The sequence below is a fragment of the Panulirus ornatus genome, unplaced genomic scaffold (assembly GCF_036320965.1).
Source record: "Panulirus ornatus isolate Po-2019 unplaced genomic scaffold, ASM3632096v1 CTG_5919_pilon, whole genome shotgun sequence".
Lineage (NCBI taxonomy): Eukaryota > Metazoa > Arthropoda > Malacostraca > Decapoda > Palinuridae > Panulirus > Panulirus ornatus.
The window spans coordinates 111,754-126,285 of NW_027265000.1; the positions used below are offsets into that span (position 1 = coordinate 111,754).

The 14,532-nt window shown below is 40.3% G+C and overlaps 1 protein-coding gene across 2 annotated transcripts in view; it reads left to right on the plus strand.

The window, feature by feature from the left end:
* Positions 1–5,944: 5,944 nt before the first annotated feature.
* Positions 5,945–14,532, plus strand: part of LOC139748522 (monocarboxylate transporter 9-like) — a 28,726-nt gene continuing 20,138 nt past the window's right edge. The window contains exons 1-2 of one of the 2 annotated variants that reach the window (XM_071661587.1): positions 5,945–6,215; positions 6,613–7,004. In XM_071661587.1, coding sequence (XP_071517688.1) covers positions 6,693–7,004 — 312 coding nt within the window. In that variant the 5' untranslated portion in view covers positions 5,945–6,215; positions 6,613–6,692. The remainder of the gene's footprint in view (positions 6,216–6,612; positions 7,005–14,532) is intronic. The other variant, XM_071661586.1, reaches the window with a different exon arrangement.

Sequence of the window (14,532 nt, forward strand, 5' to 3'; positions counted from 1 at the left end):
ATATATATATATATATATATATATATATATATATATATATATATATATATATATATATATATATATATATATATATATATATATATATATATATATATATATATATATATATATATATATATATATATATATATATATATATATATATATATATATATATATATATATATATATATATATATATATATATATATATATATATATATATATATATATATATAGATGGAAAAAGGTGAGAACAATGGAAGCAAGGAGAGTGGTGGAGGAATGTGATGTATTTAGGTATTCAGTGAGGGATTGCGCAAAAGATGCTTGTGGCCTTAGAAGAGTGGGAGGTGGGTTGATTAGAAAGGGTAGTGAGTAGTGGGATGAAGAAGTAAGATTATTAGTGAAAGAGAAGAGAGAGGCATTTGGACGATTTTTGCAGGGAAAAAATGCCATTGAGTGGGAGATGTATAAAAGAAAGAGACAGGAGGTCAAGAGAAAGGTGCAAGAGGTGAAAAAAGAGGGCAAATGAGAGTTGGGGTGAGAGAGTATCATTAAATTCTAGGGAGAATGAAAAGATGTTCTGGAAGGAGGTAAATAAAGTGCGTAAGACAAGGGAGCAAATGGGAACTTCAGTGAAGGGCGCAAAAAGGGGAGGTGATAACAAGTAGTGGTGATGTGAGAAGGAGATGGAGTGAGTATTTTGAAGGTTTGTTGAATGTGTTTGATGATACAGTGGCAGATATAGGGTGTTTTGGTCGAGGTGGTGTGCAAAGTGAGAGGGTTAGGGAAAATGATTTGGTAAACAGAGAAGAGGTAGTAAAAGCTTTGCGGAAGATGAAAGACGGCAAGGCAGCAGGTTTGGATGGTATTGCAGTGGAATTTATTAAAAAAGGGGGTGTCTGTATTGTTGACTGGTCGGTAAGGTTATTTAATGTATGTGTGACTCATGGTGAGGTGCCTGAGAATTGGCGGAATGCGTGCATAGTTCCATTGTACAAAGGCAAAGGGGATAAGAGTGAGTGCTCAAATTTCAGAGGTATAAGTTTGATGAGTATTCCTGGTAAATTATATGGGAGGGTATTGATTGAGAGGGTGAACGCATGTACAGAGCATCAGATTGGGGAAGAGCAGTGTGGTTTCAGAAGTGGTAGAGGATGTGTGGATCAGGTGTTTGCTTTGAAGAATGTATGTGAGAAATACTTAGAAAAGCAAATGGATTTGTCTGTAGCATTTATGGATCTGGAGAAGGCATATGATAGAGTTGATAGAGATGCTCTGTGGAAGGTATTAAGAATATATGGTGTGGGAGGCAAGTTGTTAGAAGCAGTGAAAAGTTTTTATCGAGGATGTAAGGCATGTGTACGTGTAGGAAGAGAGGAAAGTGATTGGTTCTCAGTGAATGTAGGTTTGCGGCAGGGGTGTGTGATGTCTCCATGGTTGTTTAATTTGTTTATTGATGGGGTTGTTAGGGAGGTGAATGCAAGAGTTTTGGAAAGAGGGGCAAGTATTAAGTCTGTTGTGGATGAGAGAGCTTGGGAAGTGAGTCAGTTGTTGTTCGCTGATGATACAGCGCTGGTGGCTGATTCATGTGAGAAACTGCAGAAGCTGGTGACTGAGTTTGGTAAAGTGTGTGAAAGAAGAAAGTTAAGAGTAAATGTGAATAAGAGCAAGGTTATCAGGTACAGTAGGGTTGAGGGTCAAGTCAATTGGGAGGTAAGTTTGAATGGAGAAAAACTGGAGAAAGTAAGTGTTTTAGATATCTGGGAGTGGATCTGGCAGCGGATGGAACCATGGAAGCGGAAGTGGATCATAGGGTGGGGGATGGGGCGAAAATCTGGGAGCCTTGAAGAATGTGTGGAAGTTGAGAACATTATCTCGGAAAGCAAAAATGGGTATGTTTGAAGGAATAGTGGTTCCAACAATTTTGTATGGTTGCGAGGCGTGGGCTATGGATAGAGATGTGCGCAGGAGGTTGGATGTGCTGGAAATGAGATGTTTGAGGAGAATGTGTGGTTTGAGGTGCTTTGATCGAGTAAGTAACGTAAGGGTAAGAGAGATGTGTGGAAATAAAAAGAGCGTGGTTGAGAGAGCAGAAGAGGGTGTTTTGAAATGGTTTGGGCATATGGAGAGAATGAGTGAGGAAAGATTGACCAAGAGGATATATGTGTCGGAGGTGGAGGGAACGAGAAGTGGGAGACCAAATTGGCGGTGGAAAGATGGAGTGAAAAAGATTTTGTGTGATTGGGGCATGAACATTCAGGAGGGTGAAAGGAGGGCAAGGAATAGAGTGAATTGGATCGATATGGTATACCGGGGTTGACGTGCTGTCAGTGGATTGAATCAGGGCATGTGAAGCGTCTGGGATAAACCATGGAAAGCTGTGTAGGTGTGTATATTTGCGTGTGTGGACGTGTATGTATATACATGTGTATGGGGGTGGGTTGGGCCATTTCTTTCGTCTGTTTCCTTGCGCTACCTCGCAAACGCGGGAGACAGCAACAAAGCAAAAAAAAAAAAAAATATACTGATACTTGCTGCCTTCATCTATTCCTTTCACCACCCCGCCTCACATGAAATATATAAGTGTCATAAAATGAGAAAGAAATACTATGAGGACGTCGGCCATTATACAAGACATGAGAAGCGTCACAACAATCCTGTAAACTACACAGGACAGGTGCGGGGCCACGTCTCCTCACCAACTGGTATGTTATGCTTGGCTGAAGTTGTGACCTTGGGCTGAGCTGGGTGGTGTTGGCAACATTGACTATACTGGTTTTGTCATGATATTTGGTAACACTGCTGAATGTAGACAAGATAACTGTTCTGATGAAGTCGACATTTTGACTCCTATGTTCTGCCTGGAAATTGTAACTTTATCATTCGCTTGTAATATTTCAATACGTACGGAACTTCAAATCTGTTCTATATAGCCAGGAATTCTGCATAACTAATGTAGGAGAAATAATCTTTGATATGACAACTATAAGAAAACCCCAGCATCCCGTGCTGAGGTTTTCATCACCAGATGTATCATATCAGTATTTCGAAATAATGGAAAAAATGTTGATACAGAACTATGCAATTTTATGGGCCGTGTAGTTCCACCATTCACAAGAACTAGGAAGTACATTACTTGCCATAAATAAATTGAATTAAATGATTGCTCGGGTAAATTTTCCGTGTGAATCAGGTCACACAGACAAATGACTAACGGTATTCGGAATTTTGATGATACATTTCAAAGTAGTGTTAACTGTTTATAATGTATCAAAAACGCTAATGATGTGTCTTGTTTGGCCATTATGGTCGACTGTGACCTGTTTACGTAGCCTGGGTAATTATGACATTAGAACAGAAACATTTGTAGGATTATATACTGAATGATTTATTGTCAACATTGCTGGATGAAAGGTGCCAAAAACTAGAATATTGGACATTTTCCTGCACAATGACTGACAAAATCTATTTGTCATTGTGTGGCTTGTAAGATGGTGAAGTGGGCGGGTCTTGGCCTGACACAGTTACTGACCAAGAGCGTCACCCTCAGCGGATCACAACCCTCCACCTCTGCCCTGTTGCCTCATGGAACCTGTGTCCTCCAACTGCCAGGTCATGGCACCAGCCTCTACCATGGTGGTTTTGTTGCCTCATGGAACCTGTGTCCTCCAACTGCCAGGTCATGGCACCAGCCTCTACCATGGTGGTTTTGTTGCCTCATGGAACCTGTGTCCTCCAACTGCCAGGTCATGGCACCAGCCTCTACCATGGTGGTTTTGTTGCCTCATGGAACCTGTGTCCTCCAACTGCCAGGTCATGGCACCAGCCTCTACCATGGTGGTTTTGTTGCCTCATGGAACCTGTGTCCTCCAACTGCCAGGTCATGGCACCAGCCTCTACCATGGTGGTTTTGTTGCCTCATGGAACCTGTGTCCTCCAACTGCCAGGTCATGGCACCAGCCTCTACCATGGTGGTTTTGTTGCCTCATGGAACCTGTGTCCTCCAACTGCCAGTTCATGGCACCAGCCTCTACCATGGTGGTTTTGTTGCCTCATGGAACCTGTGTCCCCCAACTGCCAGGTCATGGCACCAGCCTCTACAGAGGAATACAAATATAAAGGATTTCAAACAGCAACAGATCACTGGGTCCTCTCGACGCTGTTTGTGATAGTTGAAGACACTAGAAACTCATATTATCGAGGTAAAAGTTAGAGGGTATACACATGATTCAAAAAGAGTAACATGCAAATTTTCAATATGACTAAGAAGGTGCAAAGAATATAATTCGTAGCTTGAAGCAATAAATCATGAAGACTATTCTTAAACGTATCTATAGTTCTGCTTTTAACTACTCTAACTGTCAAATCATTTCATGTGTTAACAATCCTATTGAAGAGAATTTACTTCGTCTCATTCGAGATAAAACTTTTGCCCACATGTTTGTGTCCACCACTGAGAGTGAAATTAGACAAATCAAGTCTAAGTAACGTGATAGATGTTCGCCCCAATTCATAATGGATATGGTAACTTCATGTGAGTGAGATAAGCCTAATATTTAAAGATACTATTTCACATAAAAACAAAATTATCTCATCATCCTTCTCTCTTATATCAGTGTACAATAATATTTTATGATGTGATAAGTTGGCTGTAACATCTATCATGCCTGTATGTTAGGTAAGCAATTTAGTTATGGTTATGTTATCTGTACGTTATATAAGACGATCTGCATTCAAAAACGCTTTCAGGACATCCCTGGTGTATAATGATTTATGTGTTTCCTGACAGACATCAAACAAGTAAATGGAGACACAAAGTACAAAAGAGAATTTGTAAAATGCTCTGAATTATAGGCATATACAACCATCAGGGGTGCAGTGGTGAGGAAGATGAATGACCGTATGCTGGTCATTTTCAGCATAGCAGGTGACGGCTAAAGTACATTACCATATATCATGTTACCGTTCATACACTCGTGATATAGAGGACCCAGCAGCCACCCGTAATGTTGAACCCAGTGAAGATCTGCAGCTCACTATAAAGCAGCAGTAAAACAATTATATGGTAAATTGTATTCGTATATAAGAAGTCAACTCAATCCTTATCTTGAAGTCCAACCTATGACGGACATCGCCCGTGTTAGGAATATGCATCAAATGTGTTGCTATCATTGCAGTCAGAGATTCAACCAAAAAACATTTCCATCGCAAGGTAGAAATCGCTGGAGTGTTGCACATATACCCTGATGACAAGGCGATACTGCGCTTCTGTCCAGACAGCTTGTTGACCAGGGAACCTGATAAACAACAGGTACTATGAAGGCCCAATTGACCGCACTTACATCTCCCAATAGTGATGATGTCATCTCCAAAGCAGCTCTTCAGATGAAAAAAATGAACAAGAAACAAGTATGGCCATCCGATACTTGCAATAGTGACGTCAGTATTCTGGATTCTGTCACAAGTTTCGTGTTAACACAGTTGTCAGGGAATCGCGATTGTGTGAATCCATCAGAAAGAGTCGAGCGACTTACGACACTTTGGAGATGACCTTGTATACACGGTTGGCTGCGGGATGAACAAACCACACAAGCATCCGTCAAAGATGCTGAAAGATGCACATGAGAGCCTAATACATCCATCCAGTCCAGAAATATATCAACAGGATGCACCATCCAACCATGAGAGAAACGTCTCTCCAACTCATGCAGCAAGTCTGATCTTATCAAGACAGAATGGAAAAGTCCTAAAATATTGGACGATATTGAAGGACAAGTTATTCTACACCTGCTTGAAAATGACAAATTATCAATGAGAGGATGTTGGAGAAGAGGACACTCATATGCTCCTACATGCACAACATGCAGCTGCCACTGACTACCAGGCTGTTACCTTCTCAGCAGGAGATACAGATGTACTGTTAGTGTTGTGTCTTAGTTTGGCGCCAGCCTTCCTCTGGGTCAGACGTGCCAGCTGTATGTGCTCTGCAGCACGATAATCTAGACCAGATTTTTTTGTTGTGATTATTCATCGTACTGTCACTGAATCTTTCCAAGCAAATTTTTTTGTGTTTCTGGGTGATTAACAAGTTGTGTATCGTGTCTTAGTGCCCAAAGGCACTGTGAATTTTGAGGGGAAGAAATAAATAGTATTCCTTCAAGTGTGCTTAGGAAACACTGCGCGGGTATCTGGGCTGGTGGAAAGCTCTCCTAAGCATAACGTGCAAGGTACTGTTTTATCTGTGAGTCTTCTTTTTATGAGTTATCATTTTATCTATTCAAATAGGACATTTTTCTTTTTCGAAGATTTTGTTAGCTAATTTTTATATGGTGGTGTTGAAGAGTGCTATAAACTGTGACGTAAAAAGAGCAAGTATAAACGATCAGGTCACATAAGCCGAGGACGCGCGGCACCGTGGAGGAATGTGAGTGTAGGGAACTTGGTCGTGTTCATAATGTCGACGGTTAAGTGTCCACAAGGCTGGTTGTTTACTAAGTCTTATTTTCTTTATTACTGAACTTATTTTCACTGCTTCAACATGTCGGCTTGCCAACAGTATTCTGTGTGTAATGGGAAGGTTTATGTCCAGTTTTACACAAATCTTGCGATATATTTGGTTTGCAGGTCTTGCGTGGCCAAACAGACCGTGGAGGAAAAGCTGGCTGCAGCTATTGATGAAATAACTTCTCTAACCCACACGGTGGATGAGCTTCACGAGAGAATCCAGCATCCACAGGACAAACCTCATCATCCACGCCAGTTACCCGGACGGAGGTATGAACACCAGGAGGTCGGGGAGACACCACATACAGAAAGGAGAATCTGGTAACGTACAGGAGGATCCCGGAGTGGTCAGGTGTTGTGATGGAGGGGACAGTAACCACGAGCAGATGCATACCTTGTCCGTAGGAGAGACACAAGACCCTAGCACCTCACCGGTGACGTTGGAGGAGGACTTGCAGGTGCCTGACGGTGGCTGGGGATGGCTGGTGGCGTTAGGTACCTTCATCATCATGGTCAGTTTCAAGCATAACTTAGTACCACTCTACTTTTAATAGTAGTTTATGTTGCATGAATTATATATAAGACCCCAGGTGCAAATTTTGTAATATTCAGCAGACCTTTATATATAAATATGTAAGTGCTAGATGATGTGTGCATCAAGTGTTTCCTTCAAAAATGGATGTGAGAAATATTCAAAGAAACAGATGATTTGTATGTGGCATTTATGAATCTGGAAAAGGCGTATGACAGGTGGATAGAGGTATTTTGTGGAAGGCCTTAAGAGTATAAAGAGTGGGAACTAAGTTGCTAGATGCAGTTAAAAGTTTTTATCAACGATGTAAGGAATGTGTGCTAGTAGAAAAAGCGGAGAGTAATTGGTTCTCAGTGAAGGTTGGTATACGGCAGGAGTGTGTGATGTCCCCATGATTGTTTAATTTGTTTATGAATGGGATGGTTAAGGAGGTAAATGCAAAAGATTTGGAGAGAGGGGAGAGCTTGTAGACCGCTGGGATGAGACGGCCTGGAAATTGTTAGATGTTGTTCGCCTATGATACAGCTCTGGTGGTTAATTCGAGTGTGAAAATGCAGAAATATTTGGAAAAGTATGTGAAAGTAGAGAGTTGAGAGTAAATGTGAATTAGAACAAGGTTATCAGTTTCAGTAGGGTTGAGGGACAAGTTAATTGGGAAGCAAGTTTGAATGAAGTAAATTCATCCCCCTTAATCACACTCCCTTTTACGGGTTACAACCAGTCATAGCAGACAGGGCATGGCCTAGAAAGAATTGTGTGCTACGGCAGGAACCAAGTGTGATGTGATGTAAATAACTTTGTTAAGTACTGGCTCCTGATTAGGCGAACTATCTCCACGAAACATGTCGTGCCACATGTATAGAAAAATTACAAGTAAAATAAGATTGTATGAATTACTGATATGCGATTTCAACATTATACTATCATCACGTACAAGTGTGATCATCATTTATATATATATATATATATATATATATATATATATATATATATATATATATATATATATATATATATATATATATATATATTTTTTTTTTTTTTTTTTTTTTGCTTTGTCGCTGTCTCCCGCGTTTGCGAGGTACCGCAAGGAAACAGACGAAAGAAATGGCCCAACCCACCCCATACACATGTATATACATACGTCCACACACGCAAATATACATACCTACACAGCTTTCCATGGTTTACCACAGACGCTTCACATGCCCTGATTTAATCCACTGACAGCACGTCAACCGCGGTATACCACATCGATCCAATTCACTCTATTCCGTGCCCTCCTTTCACCCTCCTGCATGTTCAGGCCCCGATCACACAAAATCTTTTTCACTCCATCTTTCCACCTCCAATTTGGTCTCCCACTTCTCCTCGTTCCCTAAACCTCCAACACATATATCCCCTTAGTCAATCTTTCCTCACTCATTCTCTCCATGAGCCCAAACCATTTCAAAACATCCTCTTCTGCTCTCTCAACCACGCTCTTTTTTTTCCACACATCTCTCTTACCCTTACGTTACTTACTCGATCAAACCACCTCACACCACACATTGTCCTCAAACATCTCATTTCCAGCACATCCATCCTCCTGCGCACAACTCTATCCTAGGCTAAGGCTGGGGTGTCTAAATGTGTGTGAATGTAACCAAGATGTGAAAAAAGGAGAGATAGGTAGAATGTTTGAGGAAAGGAACCTGGATGTTTTGACCCTGAGTGAAACGAATCTCAAGGGTAAAGGGGAAGAGTGGTTTGGGATTGTCTTGTTATTAAAGTCAGGTGTTAGTGAGAGGACATAAGCAAGGGAAGGAGTAGCAGTACTCCTAAAACAAGAGTTGTGGGAGTATGTGATAGAATGTAAGAAAGTAAATTCTCGATTAATATGGGTAAAACTGAAAGTTGATGGAGAGAGATGGGTGATTATTGGTGCATATGCACCTGGGCATGAGAAGAAAGATCATGAGAGGTAAGTGTTTTGGGAGCAGCTGAATGAGTGTGTTAGTGATTTTGATGCACGAGACCGGGTCATAGTGATGGGTGATTTGAATGCAAAGGTGAGTAATGTGGCAGTTGAGGGAATAATTGGTATACATGGGGTGTTCAGTGTTGTAAATGGAAATGGTGAAGAGCTTGTAGATTTATGTGCTGAAAAAGGACTGGTGATTGGGAATACCTGGTTTAAAAAGCGAGATATGCATAAGTATACGTATGTAAGTAGGAGAGATGGCCAGAGAGCGTTATTGGATTACGTGTTAATTGACAGGCGCGCGAAAGAGAGACTTTTGGATGTTAATGTGCTGAGAGGTGCAACTGGAGGGATGTCTGATCATTATCTTGTGGAGGCTAAGGTGAAGATTTATATGGGTTTTCATAAAAGAAGAGTGAATGTTGGGGTGAAGAGGGTGGTGAGAGTAAGTGAGCTTGGGAAGGAGACTTGTGTGAGGAAGTACCAGGAGAGACTGAGTACAGAATGGAAAAAGGTGAGAACAATGGAAGTAAGGGGAGTGGGGGAGGAATGGGATGTATTTAGGGAATCAGTGATGGATTGCGCAAAAGATGCTTGTGGCATGAGAAGAGTAGGAGGTGGGTTGATTTAGAAAGGGTAGTGAGTGGTGGGATGAAGAAGTAAGATTATTAGTGAAAGAGAAGAGAGAGGCATTTCGACGATTTTTGCAGGGAAAAAATGCAATTGAGTGGGAGATGTATAAAAGAAAGAGACAGGAGGTCAAGAGAAAGGTGCAAGAGGGGATAAAGAGGGCAAATGAGAGTTGGGGTGAGAGAGTATCATTAAATTTTAGGGAGAATAAAAAGATGTTCTGGAAGGAGGTAAATAAAGTGCGTAAGACAAGGGAGCAAATGGGAACTTCAGTGAAGGGCGCAAATGGAGAGGTGATAACAAGTAGTGGTGATGTGAGAAGGAGATGGAGTGAGTATTTTGAAGGTTTGTTGAATGTGTTTGATGATAGAGTGGCAGATATAGGGTGTTTTGGTCGAGGTGGTGTGCAAAGTGAGAGGGTTAGGGAAAATGATTTGGTAAACAGAGAAGAGGTAGTAAAAGCTTTGCGGAAGATGAAAGCCGGCAAAGCAGCAGGTTTGGATGGTATTGCAGTGGAATTTATTAAAAAAGGGGGTGACTGTATTATTGACTGGTTGGTAAGGTTATTTAATGTATGTATGACTCATGGTGAGGTGCCTGAGGATTGGCGGAATGCGTGGATAGTGCCATTGTACAAAGGCAAAGGGGATAAGAGTGAGTGCTCAAATTTCAGAGGTATAAGTTTGTTGAGTATTCCTGGTAAATTATATGGGAGGGTATATGATTGAGAGGGTGAAGGCATGTACAGAGCATCAGATTGGGGAAGAGCAGTGTGGTGTTTACTTTGAAGAATGTATGTGAGAAATACTTAGAAAAGCAAGTGGATTTGTATGTAGCATTTATGGATCTGGAGAAGGCATATGATAGAGTTGATAGAGATGCTCTGTGGAAGGTATTAAGAATATATGGTGTGGGAGGCAAGTTGTTAGAAGCAGTGAAAAGTTTTTATCGAGGATGTAAGGCATGTGTACGTGTAGGAAGAGAGGAAAGTGATTGGTTCTCATTGAATGTAGGTTTGCGGCAGGGGTGTTTGATGTCTCCATGGATGTCTAATTTGTTTATGGATGGGGTTGTTAGGGAGGTGAATGCAAGAGTTTTGGAAAGAGGGGCAAGTATGAAGTCTGTTGTGGATGAGAGAGCTTGGGAAGTGAGTCAGTAGTTGTTCGCTGATGATACAGCGCTGGTGGCTGATTCATGTGAGAAACTGCAGAAGCTGTTGACTGAGTTTGGTAAAGTGTGTGAAAGAAGAAAGTTAAGAGCAAATGTGAATAAGAGCAAGGTTATTAGGTAGAGTAGGGTTGAGAGTCAAGTCAATTGGGAGGTAAGTTTGAATGGAGAAACACTGGAAGAAGTAAAGTGTTTTAGATATCTGGGAGTGGATCTGGCAGAGGATGGAACCATGGAAGCGGAAGTGGATCATAGGGTGGGGTAGGGGGCGAAAATCCTGGGAGCCTTGAAGAATGTGTGGAAGTCGAGAACATTATCTTGGAAAGCAAAAATGGGTATGTTTCAAGGAATAGTGGTTCCAACAATGTTGTATGGTTGCGAGGCGTGGGCTATGGATAGAGTTGTGCGCAGGAGGATGGATGTGCTGGAAATGAGATGTTTGAGGACAATGTGTGGTGTGAGGTGGTTTGATCGAGTAAGTAACGTAAGGGTAAGAGAGATGTGTGGAAACAAAAAGAGCGTGGTTGAGAGAGCAGAGGGTGTTTTGAAATGGTTTGGGCACATGGAGAGAATGAGTGAGGAAAGATTGTCTAAAAGGATATATTTGTCGGAGGTGGAGGGAACGAGGAGAAGTGGGAGACCAAATTGGAGGTGGAAAGATGGAGTGAAAAAGATTTTGTGTGATCAGTGCCTGAACATGCAAGAGGGTGAAAGGAGGGCAAGGAATGGAGTGAATTGGATCGGTATGTTATACCGGGGTTGACGTGCTGTCAGTGGATTGAATCAGTGCATGTGAAGCGTCTGTGGTAAACCATGGAAAGCTGTGTAGGTATGTATATTTGCGTGTGTGGACGTGTACATATATACATGTTTGAGGACAATGTGTGGTGTGAGGTGGTTTGATCGAGTAAGTAACGTAAGGGTAAGTGAGATTTGTGGAAATAAAAAGAGCGTGGTTGAGAGAGCAGAAGAGGGTGTTTTGAAATGGTTTGGGCACATGGAGAGAATGAGTAAGGAAAGATTGACTAAGAGGATATATGTCTCGGAGGTGGAGGGAACGAGGAGAAGTGGGAGACCAAATTGGAGGTGGAAAGATGGAATGAGAAACATTTTGTGTGATCAGGACCTGAACATGCAGGAGGGTGAAAGGAGGGCAAGGTATATTGTGAATTGGATCGATGTGGTATACCGGGTTGACGTGCTGTCAGTGGATTAAATCAGGGCATGTGAAGCGTCTGGGGTAAACCATGGAAAGCTGTGTAGGTATGTATATTTGCGTGTGTGGACGTGTATGTATATACATGTGTATGGGGGTGGGTTGGGCCATTTCTTTCGTCTGTTTCCTTGCGGTACCTCGCAAACGCGGGAGACAGCGACAAAGCAAAAAAAAAAAAAAAAAATATATATATATATGTATATATATATATATATATATATATATATATATATATATATATATATATATATATATATATATATATATATATATATATATATATATATATATATATATATATATATATATATATATATATATATATATATATATATATATATATATATATATATATATATTCTCCATTGAGTCCACGGGGAAAATAAAACACGAGAGGTTCCCAAGTGCACTTTCATGTAATAATCACATCATCAAGGGAGACCCAAGAGAGATATGTAACATTCAAATGATATAGATCGAAGAGACGAAGCTAGGACGTTATTTGGTTAACAAACGATTGTCCAAGACATAAAACGAGCCTTCATAAACTTATCATTTTACAAATTTTATCAACAATAAAGTTATCGAATTTGTGTAGACCATCACTAATATCAAGATTAAAATTGTTTGTGTATTTGATATCAGAAGATTCAATGATACTTCTCGTGGTAAGAGAGTTAGAGTTAACAACTTAGATGGCATTACTCCAGTCAATACAATGATCATAGTTTTTAATGTGATTAAACAAGACATTTAATTCTTGTCCCTTTCCAATAATATATTTATGATGCTTAAGTCTAACAGAAAGATCCTTACCAGTCTGCCCAACATAAAATTTATCACAGTTTCCACATGGCACCTTATAGATGCATTCGGGAAAATTTCTTGGTGAATTCCTGATTAAGATATTCCTTATTGTATTATTGTTGCTGAAGGCAACATCTACATTAAAGGATTTAAGCAACATGGGAAGTAAGGTTAGATCATTATTAAAAGGTAGAACTAAAAGATTCTTGGTGTCAATGGGAGGCTTGGGCTCAACTTTATAAAATGATTTCTTTGTTAACTTAAGGGATTTATCATTGAAAGATCTAGGGTACTTTAACTTAGATCCAATAGAATATATCTTCTCAAAATCATCATCAATAAACTCTGAACTGCAAATACGTAATGACCTAAGGAACATGGAGTGAAATGATGATATGTTAACTCTGTCATGTTGAGATGAGTTATAATGGATACATGAGCATACACTGGTAGGATTCCAATATATGCTAAACTTAAACTTGTTTCCTTGCCTATGGATCATGCAACCTAAATATGGCAACATACCATTATTTTCATTTTCTACAGTAAATTTGATGGAAAGTACTAAATTGTTAAGTAAGGGGAGACTTATTTGTAAATTCTCATTTGTTGGCCAAACACAAAGAACAATATCTACATACCTAAACCAAACTGCATTAGAAGTTAAGATATCCTTTAATAATTGTTTCAAAAAAATCCATATAAAGATGACTTAGTACAGTTGAAAGAGGGTTACCCATTGCCATACTAAATTTGTGAGCATAATAATCTCCATTAAATTTAAATACGCAGTCTTTTATGCACGACTTTATCAGTTTAATGTGAAACAGACTTTGAAACAGGTAAATCAATATCATCCAAGACATAAAATAAATATTCTAAAAGATCATCAACGGTAACTTTTGTGAAAAGTGAGGAAACATCAAAGCTAACTAGGTTCAAATCAAAATTAGGCTAGAAACCCTCCCCTCCTTGTATTCTAACTTTCTATAACAGGAAGTGCTTATCCTCCTCGAAGGCTCAGACTGGTGTGTCTCAATGTGTGTGGATGTAACCAAGATGAGGAAAAAGGAGAGAGGTCGTATGTTTGAGGGAAGGAGCCTGGTTGTTCTGGCACTGAGTGAAACGAAGCTCAAGGGTAAAGGGAAAGACTGGTTTGGGAATGTCTTGGGATTAAAGTAAAGGGTTGGTGAGAGACAAGGGCAAGGGAAGGAGTAGCACTACTCCTGAAACAGGAGTGGTTGGAGTATGTGATAGAGTGTAAGAAAGTAAACTCTAAATTGATATGGGTAAAACTGAAAGTGGATGGAGAGAGATGGGCGATTATTGGTGCATATGCACCTGGGCAAGAGAAGAAAGATCATGTTTGGGAGCAGCTGAGTGAGTGTGTTAGAAGTTTTGATGCAGGAGACCGGATTATAAAGATGGGTGATTTGAATGCAAACTTCAGTAATGTGGCAGTTGAGGGAATCATTGGTGTACATGGGGTGTTCAGTGTTGTAAATGGAAATGGTGAGGAGCTTGTAGATTTGTACGCTGAAATAGGACTGTTATTAGGAATACCTGGTTTAAAAGAGAGATGTACACAAGTATGCGTATGAAAGTACGAGAGATGGCCAGAGAGCGTTATTGGATTACGTGTTAAATGATAGGCGAGAGAAATAGAGACTTTTAGATGTTGATGTGCTGAGAGGTGCAACTGGAAGGATGTCTGATCATCATCTT